This window comes from Hippopotamus amphibius, chromosome 1, assembly GCF_030028045.1.
Source record: "Hippopotamus amphibius kiboko isolate mHipAmp2 chromosome 1, mHipAmp2.hap2, whole genome shotgun sequence".
Taxonomy (NCBI): Eukaryota; Metazoa; Chordata; class Mammalia; order Artiodactyla; family Hippopotamidae; genus Hippopotamus; species Hippopotamus amphibius.
Window position 1 is genome coordinate 211,032,203 of NC_080186.1, and position 13,987 is coordinate 211,046,189.

Here is a 13,987-nt window from a genome sequence, read left to right on the forward strand (position 1 = left end):
AACAGACTCACAGACTTCAAAAACAAATTTATGGTTACCAAAGGGGAAAGGGAGAGGGGATAAATTAGTAGTTTGGGATTAACATATACACACTACTATATATAAAATAGCTAACCAACAAGGCCCTACTGTGCAGTACAGGGAACTCTACTTCACATTCGGTAATAACCTATATGGGACAAGAATCCACAAGAATGGATATAGTATATGTATAATCGAATTACTTTGCTGTGTACCTGAAACAAACACAACATTGTTAATCAATTATACTCCAATATAAAATAAAAATTAAATTAAAAAATAATAAAGTATGTCTACTAATAAAATATCTAGTAAAAAGTATTCTAAATTTCATTACAATGAAAAGATACCTTTCTGAAAATATTTAATAGAATTTATTGAATCACTTCATTTATTGCAAAACTGCTTAATGAGCATCTACTATGTGCCAAGCACTATTCTAAGCATGAGGGATACAACCACTAGACAGACAAAAATGTCAGCCCTATGGAGACTTCATTCAAGTGTTAACATCTTAGACATCCTTTCAGATACCCTCTTAGAAGCTATCTTAGATATCATTGAATGTTACTCCATCTGTGAATGCTGCATTGGCTAGTGTTGTGAAATATTCCATTCTTGAGAGGAAAAAAACATATGAAAGGAAATTATTTCTATTTATGTCTCCCCTTAGGAAAATATGTTTTTTAAAAAAGGTTCCAGTTTAAGAAGAAAAATTTATTTGAACATTTCCTCTAACAGTCAACATGAAATTCTGCCTGCCTGTTTAGAACTTCAATCCTAGGAAAACAACTTGGTCACAGGTTTTGAATTGTGTGCTGAAGGAAGCACAGCTTTAAGCATTCAATGCTCCTTTAAAAACCTCAGTGACCAGGGATAAAAGCCATGGAAATAATAAAATTCAGTAAGGATACAGCTGAACAACATAATATGGCATAAAAAGTGAGCAGGCCAACGTGACCAAAAAACAAGGAACTGTTCTCGGACAGGTAGGATCCAAGAAAGCACCACTTTAACACTATTTGTGGGTAGGTGAAGATGTAAGTAAGGGAAGAAGATTCTTTGCTTTGGATCCTAATGTATAATGAACCAAAAGACTGCATATCCTAAGTTTGTGTTGGAGCTGAGAAGCCACACAGACTTAATAAGTCATCACATCACAGACCCACTTTACTACTTCATTCATTAAAAATCCTTTTTCTACTGAGCTCTGTCACAGAATCTCCCCATACAGGTCATCAAATATATCAGTGTTTAGAACAAATATAAGCAGATACAATTATTTGATAATAAACATATCAATAAAATTTAATTTACTTTACAATGAACCTTACTCCAGAGATGGATGATATAAGTTTCTTACTGTTGACTGCAATTCTTATGAAAGTCAAATAACAGTCATCGATCATTAACCCACTTTGTGACTTAACCCTGTGATATAACCCTTTATAATGCTGAAGTGATGACAGACCACATGATAATTAGACCCCAAAACATTCATTAGATAAAACATTGCTAATGGAAAAGAAATCAATGAGTTTAGTGTGTGGGAGATTAAAAGGAACCCCACATCCTTTTAACTTCACTGAAATGAAAAGAGAAAAAAAATTATCCAAATTGAAGGTTGCAGAAATCAAAAAGTTGTACAAAAAACAGGATGAGGTATAGGAAGGAAATTCATTTTCATGTTTCAATTATTTAATTGTTTCAATGTTCTCAATCATGTTATTGTCTACCTGTAAAGTGCCAAACCAAATTGTATTTATGTAAAAGCCTTAACTAAACATGAAAACAATGTTATATTATTTGGTTATATATTTTGTCCCTGAAATTCACACAAGAAAATAGAAATGAATGGTAAAAGGTATTAAACATTTGTGAGATTTCAAACTTCAATATCTTTGAAAATAAATGACCATATCCAGTGCACTGTAAAATGTTCTGTTTGAAAACTTGTTTACTACAGGAAGCCAAAATGTTAACAATCCAGAGGATACAGAAGTTTGATATCACATTTTTGTCACAATAAATTTCAGTAGCTAAAAAACAAATGGTAAAACATACTGCATTTATGATCAATGCCAACAAGTAAATATGAAACTGGAGTTTTCATTAAACTAAATGCTAACTCTAAAATAAGTGGTTTTCTTTCTTCTTTTTCCTAATCAGTTTTATATATTTGAGGCACCCTCTCATACTTTCTTTCAAAGAATATCCATCAAGCATGTATGCCCTAACTACTGATCTAGATACTTACGAACAGTGGTTGACAAATCAAATGTGTCCCTTGCTCTCAATGGATGTAGGCTAGTGAAACAATATTCATATCAATGATATTAAGAACAACTGCCAGCACATTTTGTATGATACAAACAAAATGTTCCATAAATGTAAAGGTAACTTAAATCTCTGCTTAAATTGAGATTTAAGAGTTAATTAGAGTATTCTTTTTCTTTTCCCAGTCCTTAATGATATTAAAAAAATTCAAACAACATATTATTGTTCTTTGTCTTGGTGAATGAGGTTTACTGACTACATCAAAATTTAATCTTTTTCTTTGATAATTAAGGCTCTTAAAATACCTCATGGTCATCCATCTGACCATAACTTCTCATCATACAGAATAAACCATTTGTTAATTGGAAATATCTAAGTTATAAATACAGTATTCCTTACATACAACCAACTACATCACCTAGGACCTGCCTCCTGGGCTGTGCTGTTGGAACTGCTCTTTTCTCCCAGAAAACTGGCATTAACCTATTGCCATGGTCTTTAAGCCTGTGCACCATTCACCCCAAAACAGAGCTACTGTCACTTGGGTACACCTTCACCAGCATACACAGAGCTAACCTGACAATTTTTCCTCCACTTCTGCACTGCAACAACCAACCAACAACTTCTTTCTCTTACATAGAAATTTACAGCTTAAATAGATACCATAACAGGTACTACAAACATTATCCTTGAAATTTCTTTATTTTACAATAATACTTATATCAACATTCCACATTCCCTGCCATAAAAAAAAAATTTAAAAACTCCAAAACACTTCAGTATAAATTCAGTTTGACTACGTTGTATAACAGAATTTGTAACACTCAAGAAAAACACAAACCTTCACAATGTTTTGTGATTTTAAAGGGTGATATAATAATAATTATAGTAATAAATTTTAGGGGAATATTCCAAAAGTTGATTGTAGCACGTAAATTAACATGACAAAATTATTTTACTAAAACATCATTTACAACATAAGTCTAGAAATGATTATTACATAACTGTAGAAATAGCTTTTTAAATTTCAATAAAATACTTTAGAAGTATATTAAAACTTTACTATATGAGTAAAACATAATTCTACATATTTTGACTTTACTTCTGCAATGATCCATAAATGATTTCAGGGCCATTAACCTCTTTAAAAAGATTATTACCAAAGATTAAAAAAAACCCTAAAAGTCCATTTCATTAAATAACAGCCAAAATCCCACGTATAAGTTTGAACTTTGGTTTATAAAGTTTTAGGCTATTAGTTCTGCTTCATTTTGTTACAAATGTTCACTAGAAAATGTTCACATGGTCACTAGAAAATAATTCAAGCAATATAAGTATATGAAACAAAAAGAAAACCACCACCACCCTACTCTCCCCAAGCCTTGGCCTAGTCAACCCACCTTCCTGTGCCTCCCAATATTTCCCTAGGGTCCGAGGAAAAGATACACATAAAAACTACTTTTTATGTTTTGTATAAAGAGATCATTTAAAAAATTCCAACCAACTCCAAGTACTAAGCCTCAAATGGTTATTTCTCTATCCTTCTATTAATATTACTTATGGAAAATAGCATTAATATTACAAATTTGTATGTAACAGATAGCAATAACAAGTAAAAGCAATCATGTTAATATTAACCAATACCTATTAAAGAAACACTTTAATTTGAAGGTATCTCTACTGACTAGAGACTGGCATATTATTGAAATTTTTCTTTAAAAAATTCACATTTAATATTACCTGTCCCAATCCATGCTGACTGCCCATCAGTAAGTGTAATAACAAAACCAGATCCTAGTGTTTTCTCCCAAACAACTTGTAGAAAATGAATTATATCAGGTTCAGAAGCAAGACAGATTCTGCTTATTTTTCTCTCCATTTCTGATCACCTGTTATAAAAGAAAAAAATAAATATTTTTTGCAAGAATCTGTGACTATCAAGTAGTGGTGTTTTCTGTATTGGTCTTAGCTATACAAAGTACCAAGGAAATAAGTAAAACCAACCATCAAACTTAGTAAATCACAGTTCTGTTCAATATTGATTCACAATTTTTACTGATAAGAAAAGCAGAAGCTCATAAATGGCAAATGATTTGCCCAAGTTATGTAGCTGAATAAAAATTACTACCACCAACAATATGAAGATTACATTTTCCCCAAGAGTCAATAGCCTCTTTCTCTACAACAAATAAAATGGTCACAAGAACTTCTGTGAGTGATCTGGGAATAATCTCAGGACTGGAATCTGATTATAATTAGTGAGGATAAATTTGATCAAGTTCTTAGTCTCCGTTTGGAGAAAGACTGTGTGAAATGAAAAAGGAGAGTAAGCATAAAAATTAGGAAAAGAAAATCTCAGAACCCAAGAGTTGGCCATATCCTACCATGCCTTCTCTTAGAAAGGGGCTCCCAGGACTTACTCTGTCACTAAGACAGAAGTACCCTGTAATGGAGATGGATTATATCAAGCTCTTACAGCCTGAGGCCAATAAACATTTTTTTGCACTTTTTTTTAATGAAACAAATAATGAAGATCAGATTTTATTTTTCTCAGACTTTATTGTTCACAACAGCATTTATAATACGAAGGGATTTGATTCTTCTTCAGCTCTGCTACTATTTGTACATGTGGCCCAATTCATAAAATGAGGGGGAAAAGCCAAAAAGAAAAAAAAGTATGATACTTAAACTGAGACCAATGTTTTGTCTTTTAAATTTTCTTCTCATAATCTTTAGGTTCAATATTACAAAAGTTCTTTAAAATCAGAGTAACTTTGTGAGCCAAGGATCCCAGCTTTTGCCACTTTCATTTGGCATAGCATTGAAGTTCTAGCCAAAGCAGTTAAGCAAGATATAGAAATAAAAGACATCCAAGTCAGAAATGAAGAAGTAAAATAATCTCTGTTCACAGATGATATGACCTTATATGTATTTTTTGCATTTTTAAAATTTTATATTGAAGTATTATATCCAGGCAAAAGTACATACATCTAAAAGCCAACTTGGAAGTTTTACAATTGAACAAATCCATATAAGCAGTACCTAGATGAAGAAGCAGCACATTACCACCCCAGAACTAGTTTTCACAATGACCCCCCCCCATTATGTCCCCAAAATAACCACTTTCCTAACAGAGATTAAAGTTTTGAGTATTTTTTTAATTATCTATTTATTTATTTATTGGCTGTGTTGGGTCTTCATTGCTGCACATGGGCTTTCTCTAATTGAGGCGAGTGGGGGCTACTCTTCACTGCGATGCACGGGCTTCCCACTATGGTGGCCTCTCTTGTTTCAGAGCATGGGGCTCTAGGTGCATGGACTTCAGTAGTTGTGGCACATGGGCTCAATAGTTGTGGCTCAGAGGCTCTAGAGCGCAGGCTCAATAGTTGCGGCACATGGTATGTGGTATCTTCCTGGGGCAGGGATTGAACCCGTGTTCCCTGCATTGGCAGGCAGAGTCTTACCCATTGTGCCACCTAGGAAGTCCCGAAAGTTGGGAGTATTTTTGTACTTCCATGTAAATATAATCATACAGCACATTTTATTTTGTGTCTGGCTTCTTTTGTCCAACATTACATTTGAGAAATGCATCCATATGGTTTCTTAGAGTTGTAGATTATGCTCACGGTTGTACAAAATTCCATTATATGGACAAAGTACAATTTATTTATCCATTCTACTAGTGACAGGCATTTGAGTAATTTCCAGGTTTTGACTATCACAAATAGTGCTGCCATAAACATGCTACCAAATATCTAGGATTTCCTGTTGGGCTCATACAAATAAGTATATACCCACAAGTGAAACTTCTGGATCAGAGGATATTCATAAGTTGACTTTTAATACAACACAGCCAAAAATTTTCTCAAAGGTTTGTACCAATTTACACACTTGGTATGTGAGAGTTCTAATCACTCCATGTCCTTACAAACATTTCTCATCTTTTAAATTTTAGCCATTTTGGTGGGTATATAGTATTACATTGTGGTTTATTCACATTTCCCTGATGACTAATGATGTTGAGGTCTTTTCATATCTTGATTGCACATTTGAACATCCTGTTTTGTGGAGTATTTGTTAAATCTTGCCAACGTTTTTATTCAGCTGTATTTTTCTTACTGGTGTTCTCGATATATTTTCTTTTTGATTTATTCTTTATATTTTGGATTTTGAATCCTTTTGTAGATATATGTACTGTTCTTCCTTTTTACAGTTATCTTTTCACTCTCATAATGGTATCTTTGGATGAAAAGAAGTTCTTAATTTTCATGAAGTTAAAATTTATCAAAATCTAGGACTTTGCTGGTGGCGCAGTGGTTAAGAATCTGCCTGCCAATGCAGGGGACACGGGTTCGATCCCTCCTCCAGGAAGATTCCACATGCCATGGAGCAACTAAGCCCGTGCACCACAACTATTGAGCCTGTGCTCTAGAGCTCGTGAGCCACAACTATTGAGCCTGTGTGCTGCAGCTACTGAAGCCTACATGCCTACAGCCCATGCTCCACAAGAGAAGCCACTGCAATGAGGAGCCTGCGCACCACAATGAACAGCAGACCCCGCTCACCGCAACTGGAGAAAGCCCATGTGCAGCATCAAAGACCCAACGCAGCCAATAAATAAATATTTTTAAAAATTTATCAAAATATTTATTTTTTGTCCTACTTAAGAACTCTTTGGTCACCAAGATATTCTCCTATGTTTATCTAAAAGCTTTATAATTGTATCTCACATTTAGATATGCAATCCATCTGGAACTGATTTTTGTACATCAATTGTCAAAATATATTTTTTCCACATGGATATCTAATTGACCCAGTGCTGCTTATTAAAGACTGTCCTTTCCTACTGCAATGCTATGTTACCTTTATCATAAATCATGTGGCCTAATGGGTGTATAAGGTTCAATTTTTGTTTTGTTTGTTCTTTGCTGGTGTGCAATTTCAGGCTACATATTTGGCTTGTTAAGGTTACACTGGATAGTGATTCTGTTACTATGACCCAACACATGTATAAGCTCTCACTGACCTTGCCATTTAAAAGTTTGATAAACTGATAAACCTCTCTTCTTCATATTAAAATCATTACTGTAAAATGTTGAGCAGAACAAGCTCAAGCATAGACTTCTGTAGCTTGCCATTAGAAACAAGCCTCTCTTAAACATCAGTCACTACTACTAAGTCAGTGTACTGCTGATACCTCCATTTAAGTCACAAGGATATCAAGAAGGTCCGTTGCAAAACCTACCTACTCTGCCAGTCCAACAATGCTATTTAAAAGAGAAAGAAAGAAAGAAATTAAGACAGACTTTTTTCTTAGTGATTTCTCATTTCTAATGATTGAGTTATTTTTCTCTTAATTCAAAAACTATTCTTCTGGTAATTCACTCTAGAATCTTGCCCAGATTGACCTCAGACTTACCAGACAGCAGTATGACACATATTATTTAGTTCAAAGCAAAAAAGTTTATTCTTTGTAATACTGGAATATTTTTTGGCCATGTGCACTTCATTAAGAGATGCTTAAGCTATAGAAGCTAACAAACAAAACTAAAGAAATACCCTAAAAATTACAAATATGCAAAGAAAAAACATTATAAAAAGTCAAACCAGGAACAAAGCACACACTTCAAAGATGAAAAACTAGAGAGAATTATTCTTTAATCCCATAGCATGAATCTCTTTCTAGATGATCCTTAAAAAGCTAAAAGAACATTCTTTAATCTTTTATTTGGGGGAAAGTTTAAAACTGCCTCAAATCCTTATGACCAATATAAATAATATGCTATGACAATCCAAAGGTAACTTATTAATTGACATTTTATTGATAACTAAGTTTTAATGAGCCAAATTTTTTGTTTTAATTTACTTTCTCAATTTAAAACTATTATGTTCTCATAAATAAAGCATCCTACTTTTCTCAATTAACAAATGAATATGAAAATAAAAACAACTCATTCTGTCAGATCTTCACAAAACAAAACTAATTCTCTATCTTCTGGGAGGTGAGAGGAATGTTTAATTATAGAATGCTAAAGCTGTACTATTTTACAGTAAAAAACAAGTAAGTAGAGAAACTTCCAGAATGAAAGAAAAACAAAATCTAAAATTAAGAGTGTAAGATACCTCTAAATTAATGTTAGCAATAATTCTAATATCTACCTAAAGTTTACTCAGAAAATTACTTATTCTTCTTCGCAATGAAAAAAAGTTATAAAATAACCATATTTTAGCTGCATCAATTAAGTATGTTAACATTTTTAAAATATGTGAATCTGTAGGTTTGACTACATCATAATCACTGAAAAAATACAATTATTTTCAAATATTTCATTTAGTCAAAAATTTTTCCCACACTGAGTTCTTTGCCTAGATGTGCTCAATTCTGAAATGCTTCATCCACTTGTAAATACTTTCTTTTAGATCAATTAGTCAATACACTTAACATGCAGTAAAGTACCCACATGCTCTGTAATTCTTAAATTTGAAAATTATTGGAAAATGTGAGTTACTGTTTTTCTACACCAATCATTGAAAAAGACATACTTGGAGGCTTACATAATTGGGCCCAAAACTCACAAATCTAGGAGGGAGAAAGGCAATAGAAACTATTGATGAAGGCCATTTTTTGCCTCTTTAGAATTTATATACACACACAAAGATACACACACATTCATACAGATTATTTCTTCTTAAATGTGCCTGAAGAAACCTGGCTATTGTTAGCATCAATGCAACTTAGAATTATTCTAAAACAGTAACTGATTTCACTGCTATTTCTTAGCATATTTGAAACTGACAAATTTCTAATTATAGAAAAAAATTAATTTAAAATCCAATATTCCAGATGCCTGTCAGTAAATCCTACTTTCACAATAATATAAAAGGCTTTAATCTCAATAATGTTAAAAGGACATTTAGGGATCAGATCAATTATTTGTGTTTCAAATATTTTCCAATTTTCTGATTAACTCTAGATAGTCATCACAGAAACGAAATAATTTTATTTTAAAGATTCTATTATTCTAACATGAGGGGACCCAACTCTCAGGACAAATTTTGGGATTCCCTGTCAAAAAAAAAAAAAAGATTCTATTAGTCTAGTAAACTCATATTTGAAATTTTGGATGCTGTGGGCCACACTTAACATACTAATAGCCCAAATGTGACAACTCAGTATCCTGTAAGTATTTTATGTCTCAATAGCAATATAAATGTTTTCTTTATATCAACTGAGTCTTAATTTCCTGATAATACACTATCTGAACCAGTTTTGGAAGTACTTCATTCTTTTAATATTTAGTGAGGTCACCCTCTCATTAAATATCAAATACAAAATATCTAAGACTCAACCATAGAAACAGAAAAAAGGATGACTTGGAATGTCTTTTAAGATTCAGTAAGAGAGAATCAAGGATCTCTTTGCTTTCACCAGCACTGTAAATGGGAATATTCTGCCATGGGTTTTTTTGCCCCAAGACTAGTACTTGAAGAAAGGGGGAGGAATCCTCTTCAGAAGGACTGATTGATTAGGGCCATAAGAAAGCCTGTGTTTTGTTTTCTAAGGGCACTAAAGGTCAGACTAGTATCAGCACCTCTCCCAGCCAGAGCTAAGGATCTAAGAGAAGCCTGCAGGTGGAAACAGTTGGGTCCCACCCCAATTTGTACATCAGTAGCTTTATTGAGAGCTCAGAACAGTTGAGAATTGAGAAGCTTATCTTTAGTACTTTGTGTCTTTGATACTTGGCTTCTCTCTTAGAAGAGAAATAAGTTGTTGGCTGGTATGCAATTGATGTGATCTAGACTCTGAACAAATACCATTCACAGTTGCTTCTGAATAAACAAGACGCTTTTTAAATTAGTTTACAAAGAATTTTGTATGCCCTTTTGGATGCTGATAAGAAGCAATGCAGAAGCCAACTCTCTTAGGTCAGCTCAAGTTAGTGACAACACTATATCATTGATAACACCATTTTGAACTTGAGCTTCTTTTATTTTCCTTTATAGTAAGTTATGGCTTCCTTTCAAGCTGCTTGGGCTGCAGGTGTTCAAACTTCTGCAGCTATGCCAAGGAGTTGTACTTACAGATCAGAAAGGGCTAAATGCATGTTTCTAATGAAGCAATTAACTTAAGTGCCCCCTCGTTGAGAAAAGTAGGCTGATACCTAAAGTGAATTCAGAATAAAGATTAGCACACAACATGTGTTGTTAATAGTCTGTAATTAGATTCCTGATCACATTATTTTGTTTGACCTTCCTTTTTTTAAATAGGAGGAAAAGAAAACTATATATAAATTGTAAACCAAAAGTGTGGTGATAAATTTTTTAAAAGTTCTACCACATTACAAAAATTCAAGGATATTTAAAAAGGAAAGAAAGGTTTATACAACAGCCACTGGGCTATTTACATTATGTAACAATTTCAGAAAAGAAGACTATTTTCTTATTTGTTTACAACTTTTTTAAAAGCATTTACTATTCGTGTTTATCTTATCAGAATTCCCACAGAGTATTTTTTAATTAATAATTTATTTCTAGCATTTTCATTATTAATAGCATGTCGACCTGCTGGTGGTTGTTATCCACCTGACCAAAGGGTAAATTAAGGTCTCTGAAAAATGACCATAAAATCAATTTACCTTTAAATTTCCAAAGCATTTAAAACAAAACTAACCTTCTATAGAAGAAATGCTTTCCTGAAATAATGCTTTCAAGTTAGAATTTTCTAAATGTTAAGGAATTTACAGGATTATTAAATACCTTTCTAATTATGTCAGGATTTTCTCCATTCGATTAATTTTGAAATGAAAGTAAGATGACCATCTGTCCAGGCTTCCCTGAGATTTTCCCAGTTTTAACACTGAAAGTCCCATGTCCTAGGAAATCTCTCAATGACCCAGGCAAACTAGGATGGTTGGTTGTCCTAAGTAAGAATAAAATATGATTAAGACTGTTGGTATAATCTTATTCAAAAACTTGTAATATATGGCTGATATTCAAGGAAGACATTATATAAACAATCTGATGCTTCAGGAATAAAGCATTAGAAGTATAAAGTAAGTCTAAAACCTAAGGCATCTTTGCCATGGTTATAGTCTATTCTCAATGATCTCGTATGAGTATGGAATGCCAGCTGCTGGCATTCCAAATATCATATTACTGCTCACTTTCTCTGCTTATCTTTTACAAACACCATTAATAATCATTAGTTTCAGTGATTCGTTTAAATTACACTTCCTCTCCTTTCTTTTCTCTTACCCAACAAAGTATTAAAAAACAATACAGTGGCCTGAATAAATTTCCCACATAAAATCTAATACCTAGATCCAAAACGCCCACATAATTAGACTCAAAGTTCCAAGACTATGACTTCCTTTATATTTATCAAATGGACACTCTTGATTACAAATTACCTTGGCAGAAAGAATGAGAGTACACTTAACATTTTGGAAACTTCCTAAATGTTCACAAGAATACTTCAGTTCTAATTGCAGAGTTTCATATAAGAATGACACAACAGAGGTGAAGAGATAGTACCCAAAATATAGCATTAGCTTAAGCAATAGTATTTTTTCATTAAGAATTTAGCAGTTATGATTTTTAAGCCTCAACATTTTGACCCTCTCATATTTTAATTTCAGAAAGAGAGAAGAGTTCCTCTGAAACACCATCAATTAAGTTTACATACAGTTCTATGCAGGCCTGCAGTGCTTTTAGTTGCCCAGCTAGCTCCAAGACCAAAGAAAGAGCCCAGAGTCAGCAACAGAGACATCAGCGGTTTAACCAATAAGGGGAGCTTACGTGTCTGAAGCAAGGTCATGGAGCACCCCACCAAGTGCGTCAGACAGCAGGCAGGATGCCGCGGCAGGCTTCGCTCCCAGGGGAGGGGGAGATTACCAGTTATAAGGGGGAACTGACATCAGGTAGGCTCCTCAATTACCAGGGAAACTAGCAGAGGGGCACGCCCCTCACCACCCCTTGATAAGAACAATCATTAGCTAGGGCTGTACAGGAGAAGGTAGTCCTGTGAGGAGGGTGTAGGTGAAGAAGGCACTGGCTGAGCAGGGGATGTGCACATCAAGAGAACAGCCATCTTGGGTGGCCTGATCACAGTCTTTTCTCCTTAAAAAATGTGCTGCTCAGAACTGAAATGTAACTAAAAGCACTTATATGGAAAAGAAACAAGACTTGTACTGTACTTTTCCCTCACTCACAAACCTACCATTTACTTACAACTATACCCACTTCTCTGCCTATTTTTTAATGGCAAACAAGGGGATGAATGATAAGACTGGGGTACAAATGAGAGTTAACCCTGAAAAAAAAAGCCCTACAACATATCCTCAACTGGTGACCCTACCTAATTCAGCCATACAAAAGTATTTAGGAACCATATGAAATTGCCAATACTTAACAATTTTTAACCTATAAACAACAGCAATTTCACATGGTTCAAATAATACTAAGTTATAAACTGTACACAACGACTTACATACCTAATTGGATGAATAGTTATATACTTAACTCCCGTGATATAAGCGCTGAGTCTAAGTCATTTTCAACCACATCCCTGAATATACTGTGGAAAACTCTAGTGGGAGGAGGTTCCAAGATCAAAGAAAAGATTCAGTTCTGAGTCCCCTGTGTTGAAAACTATGTACCCCTAAAATTTAAATCAAACCTTACATGATTTACCAGGAGTACAAGTTCTAATGCCTCCGAGGGCTCTGCAGGTCAGATGTAAGCCCATGCACATTCATTGCATAAGAAGTGGGGACTGTGGCAAATGGGAAACTAAAAGTGACCATATAAAGGTGGCAGCCACTACTCAGTGCAGACTACTAGTGTAGGGAAGTACCGGTCCTCTGTGGTCTGCCATTCTGAGTATTCAAAACACCTACAAATCCCTATTTTCATGTAGGGGTCACCTGAGTTTCAAAAGTTGGCTCATATATTTTAAGAACGCTGGGTGTGTGTGGTATAACAAGAAATATATTTGGTCTTTGACAGAGCTCCTTAACCCTCAAAACTTCCTGAGTGACAAGAGTGTCTTTTGTTTTTCATGAGGAGCCCCTTTCAATCACATCAGTGCTTATGCTAATGAGTTGACTTAGGGTGGGGTCACTAGATAGCCTCAGGATGTGGCTGGTCACCAGAAAGCCCAAAAGATTAAAGGGTTGCCACTTTCAGCCTCAACCCCACCCCAACTCCAAAGCGGAGAGTGGAGCTGGAAATTGAGCTCTATAAAAACTATGGAAGAAAGAAAAGGCCGGGGGTGGGGGGGTGGGCAATTCTGGGTTGGTGAACACATCAAAGTTCTGGGAGTACAGCACACCCAGTCAGGACACTGAAGCTCTGCACCCTAACCTCCCATATCTTGCTCTATGCATCACTTCCGTTTGGTTGTTCCTCAGCTGTATCCTTTTTACTGAACCGGTAAATAAAAGTAGTGTTTTCCTGAGTTCTTTAAGCTGGTTCTAGCAAATTATCAAACCTGAGGAGATGGTCATGGGAACCCCCAATTTAGGTCAGAAGTATGGGTGACCCAGGACTTGCAACTGGCATCTGAAGTAAGGGCAGTCTTGTGGGGCTGAACCCTTTAACCTATGGAAACTGACACTAACTCCCGGTAGACAGTGTCAGAATTAATTGAACTGTTGGACACCCAGGTGGTATTGGTGAACTGGAGAAC

At 34.6% G+C, this 13,987-nt stretch overlaps 1 protein-coding gene across 5 annotated transcripts in view; it reads right to left on the bottom strand.

The window, feature by feature from the left end:
* The window catches only part of XRCC4 (X-ray repair cross complementing 4), a 244,613-nt gene that overhangs the window by 219,500 nt on the left and 11,126 nt on the right, over positions 1–13,987 (bottom strand). For 3 of the 5 annotated variants that reach the window (XM_057739892.1, XM_057739898.1, XM_057739916.1), the window contains exon 2: positions 4,039–4,187. In XM_057739892.1, the coding sequence (XP_057595875.1) occupies positions 4,039–4,177 (139 nt within the window). In that variant the 5' untranslated portion in view covers positions 4,178–4,187. Of the gene's footprint in view, positions 1–4,038; positions 4,188–11,055; positions 11,219–12,096; positions 12,120–13,987 lie in introns of those variants that run through there. The other 2 variants (XM_057739906.1, XM_057739921.1) reach the window with 2 other exon arrangements.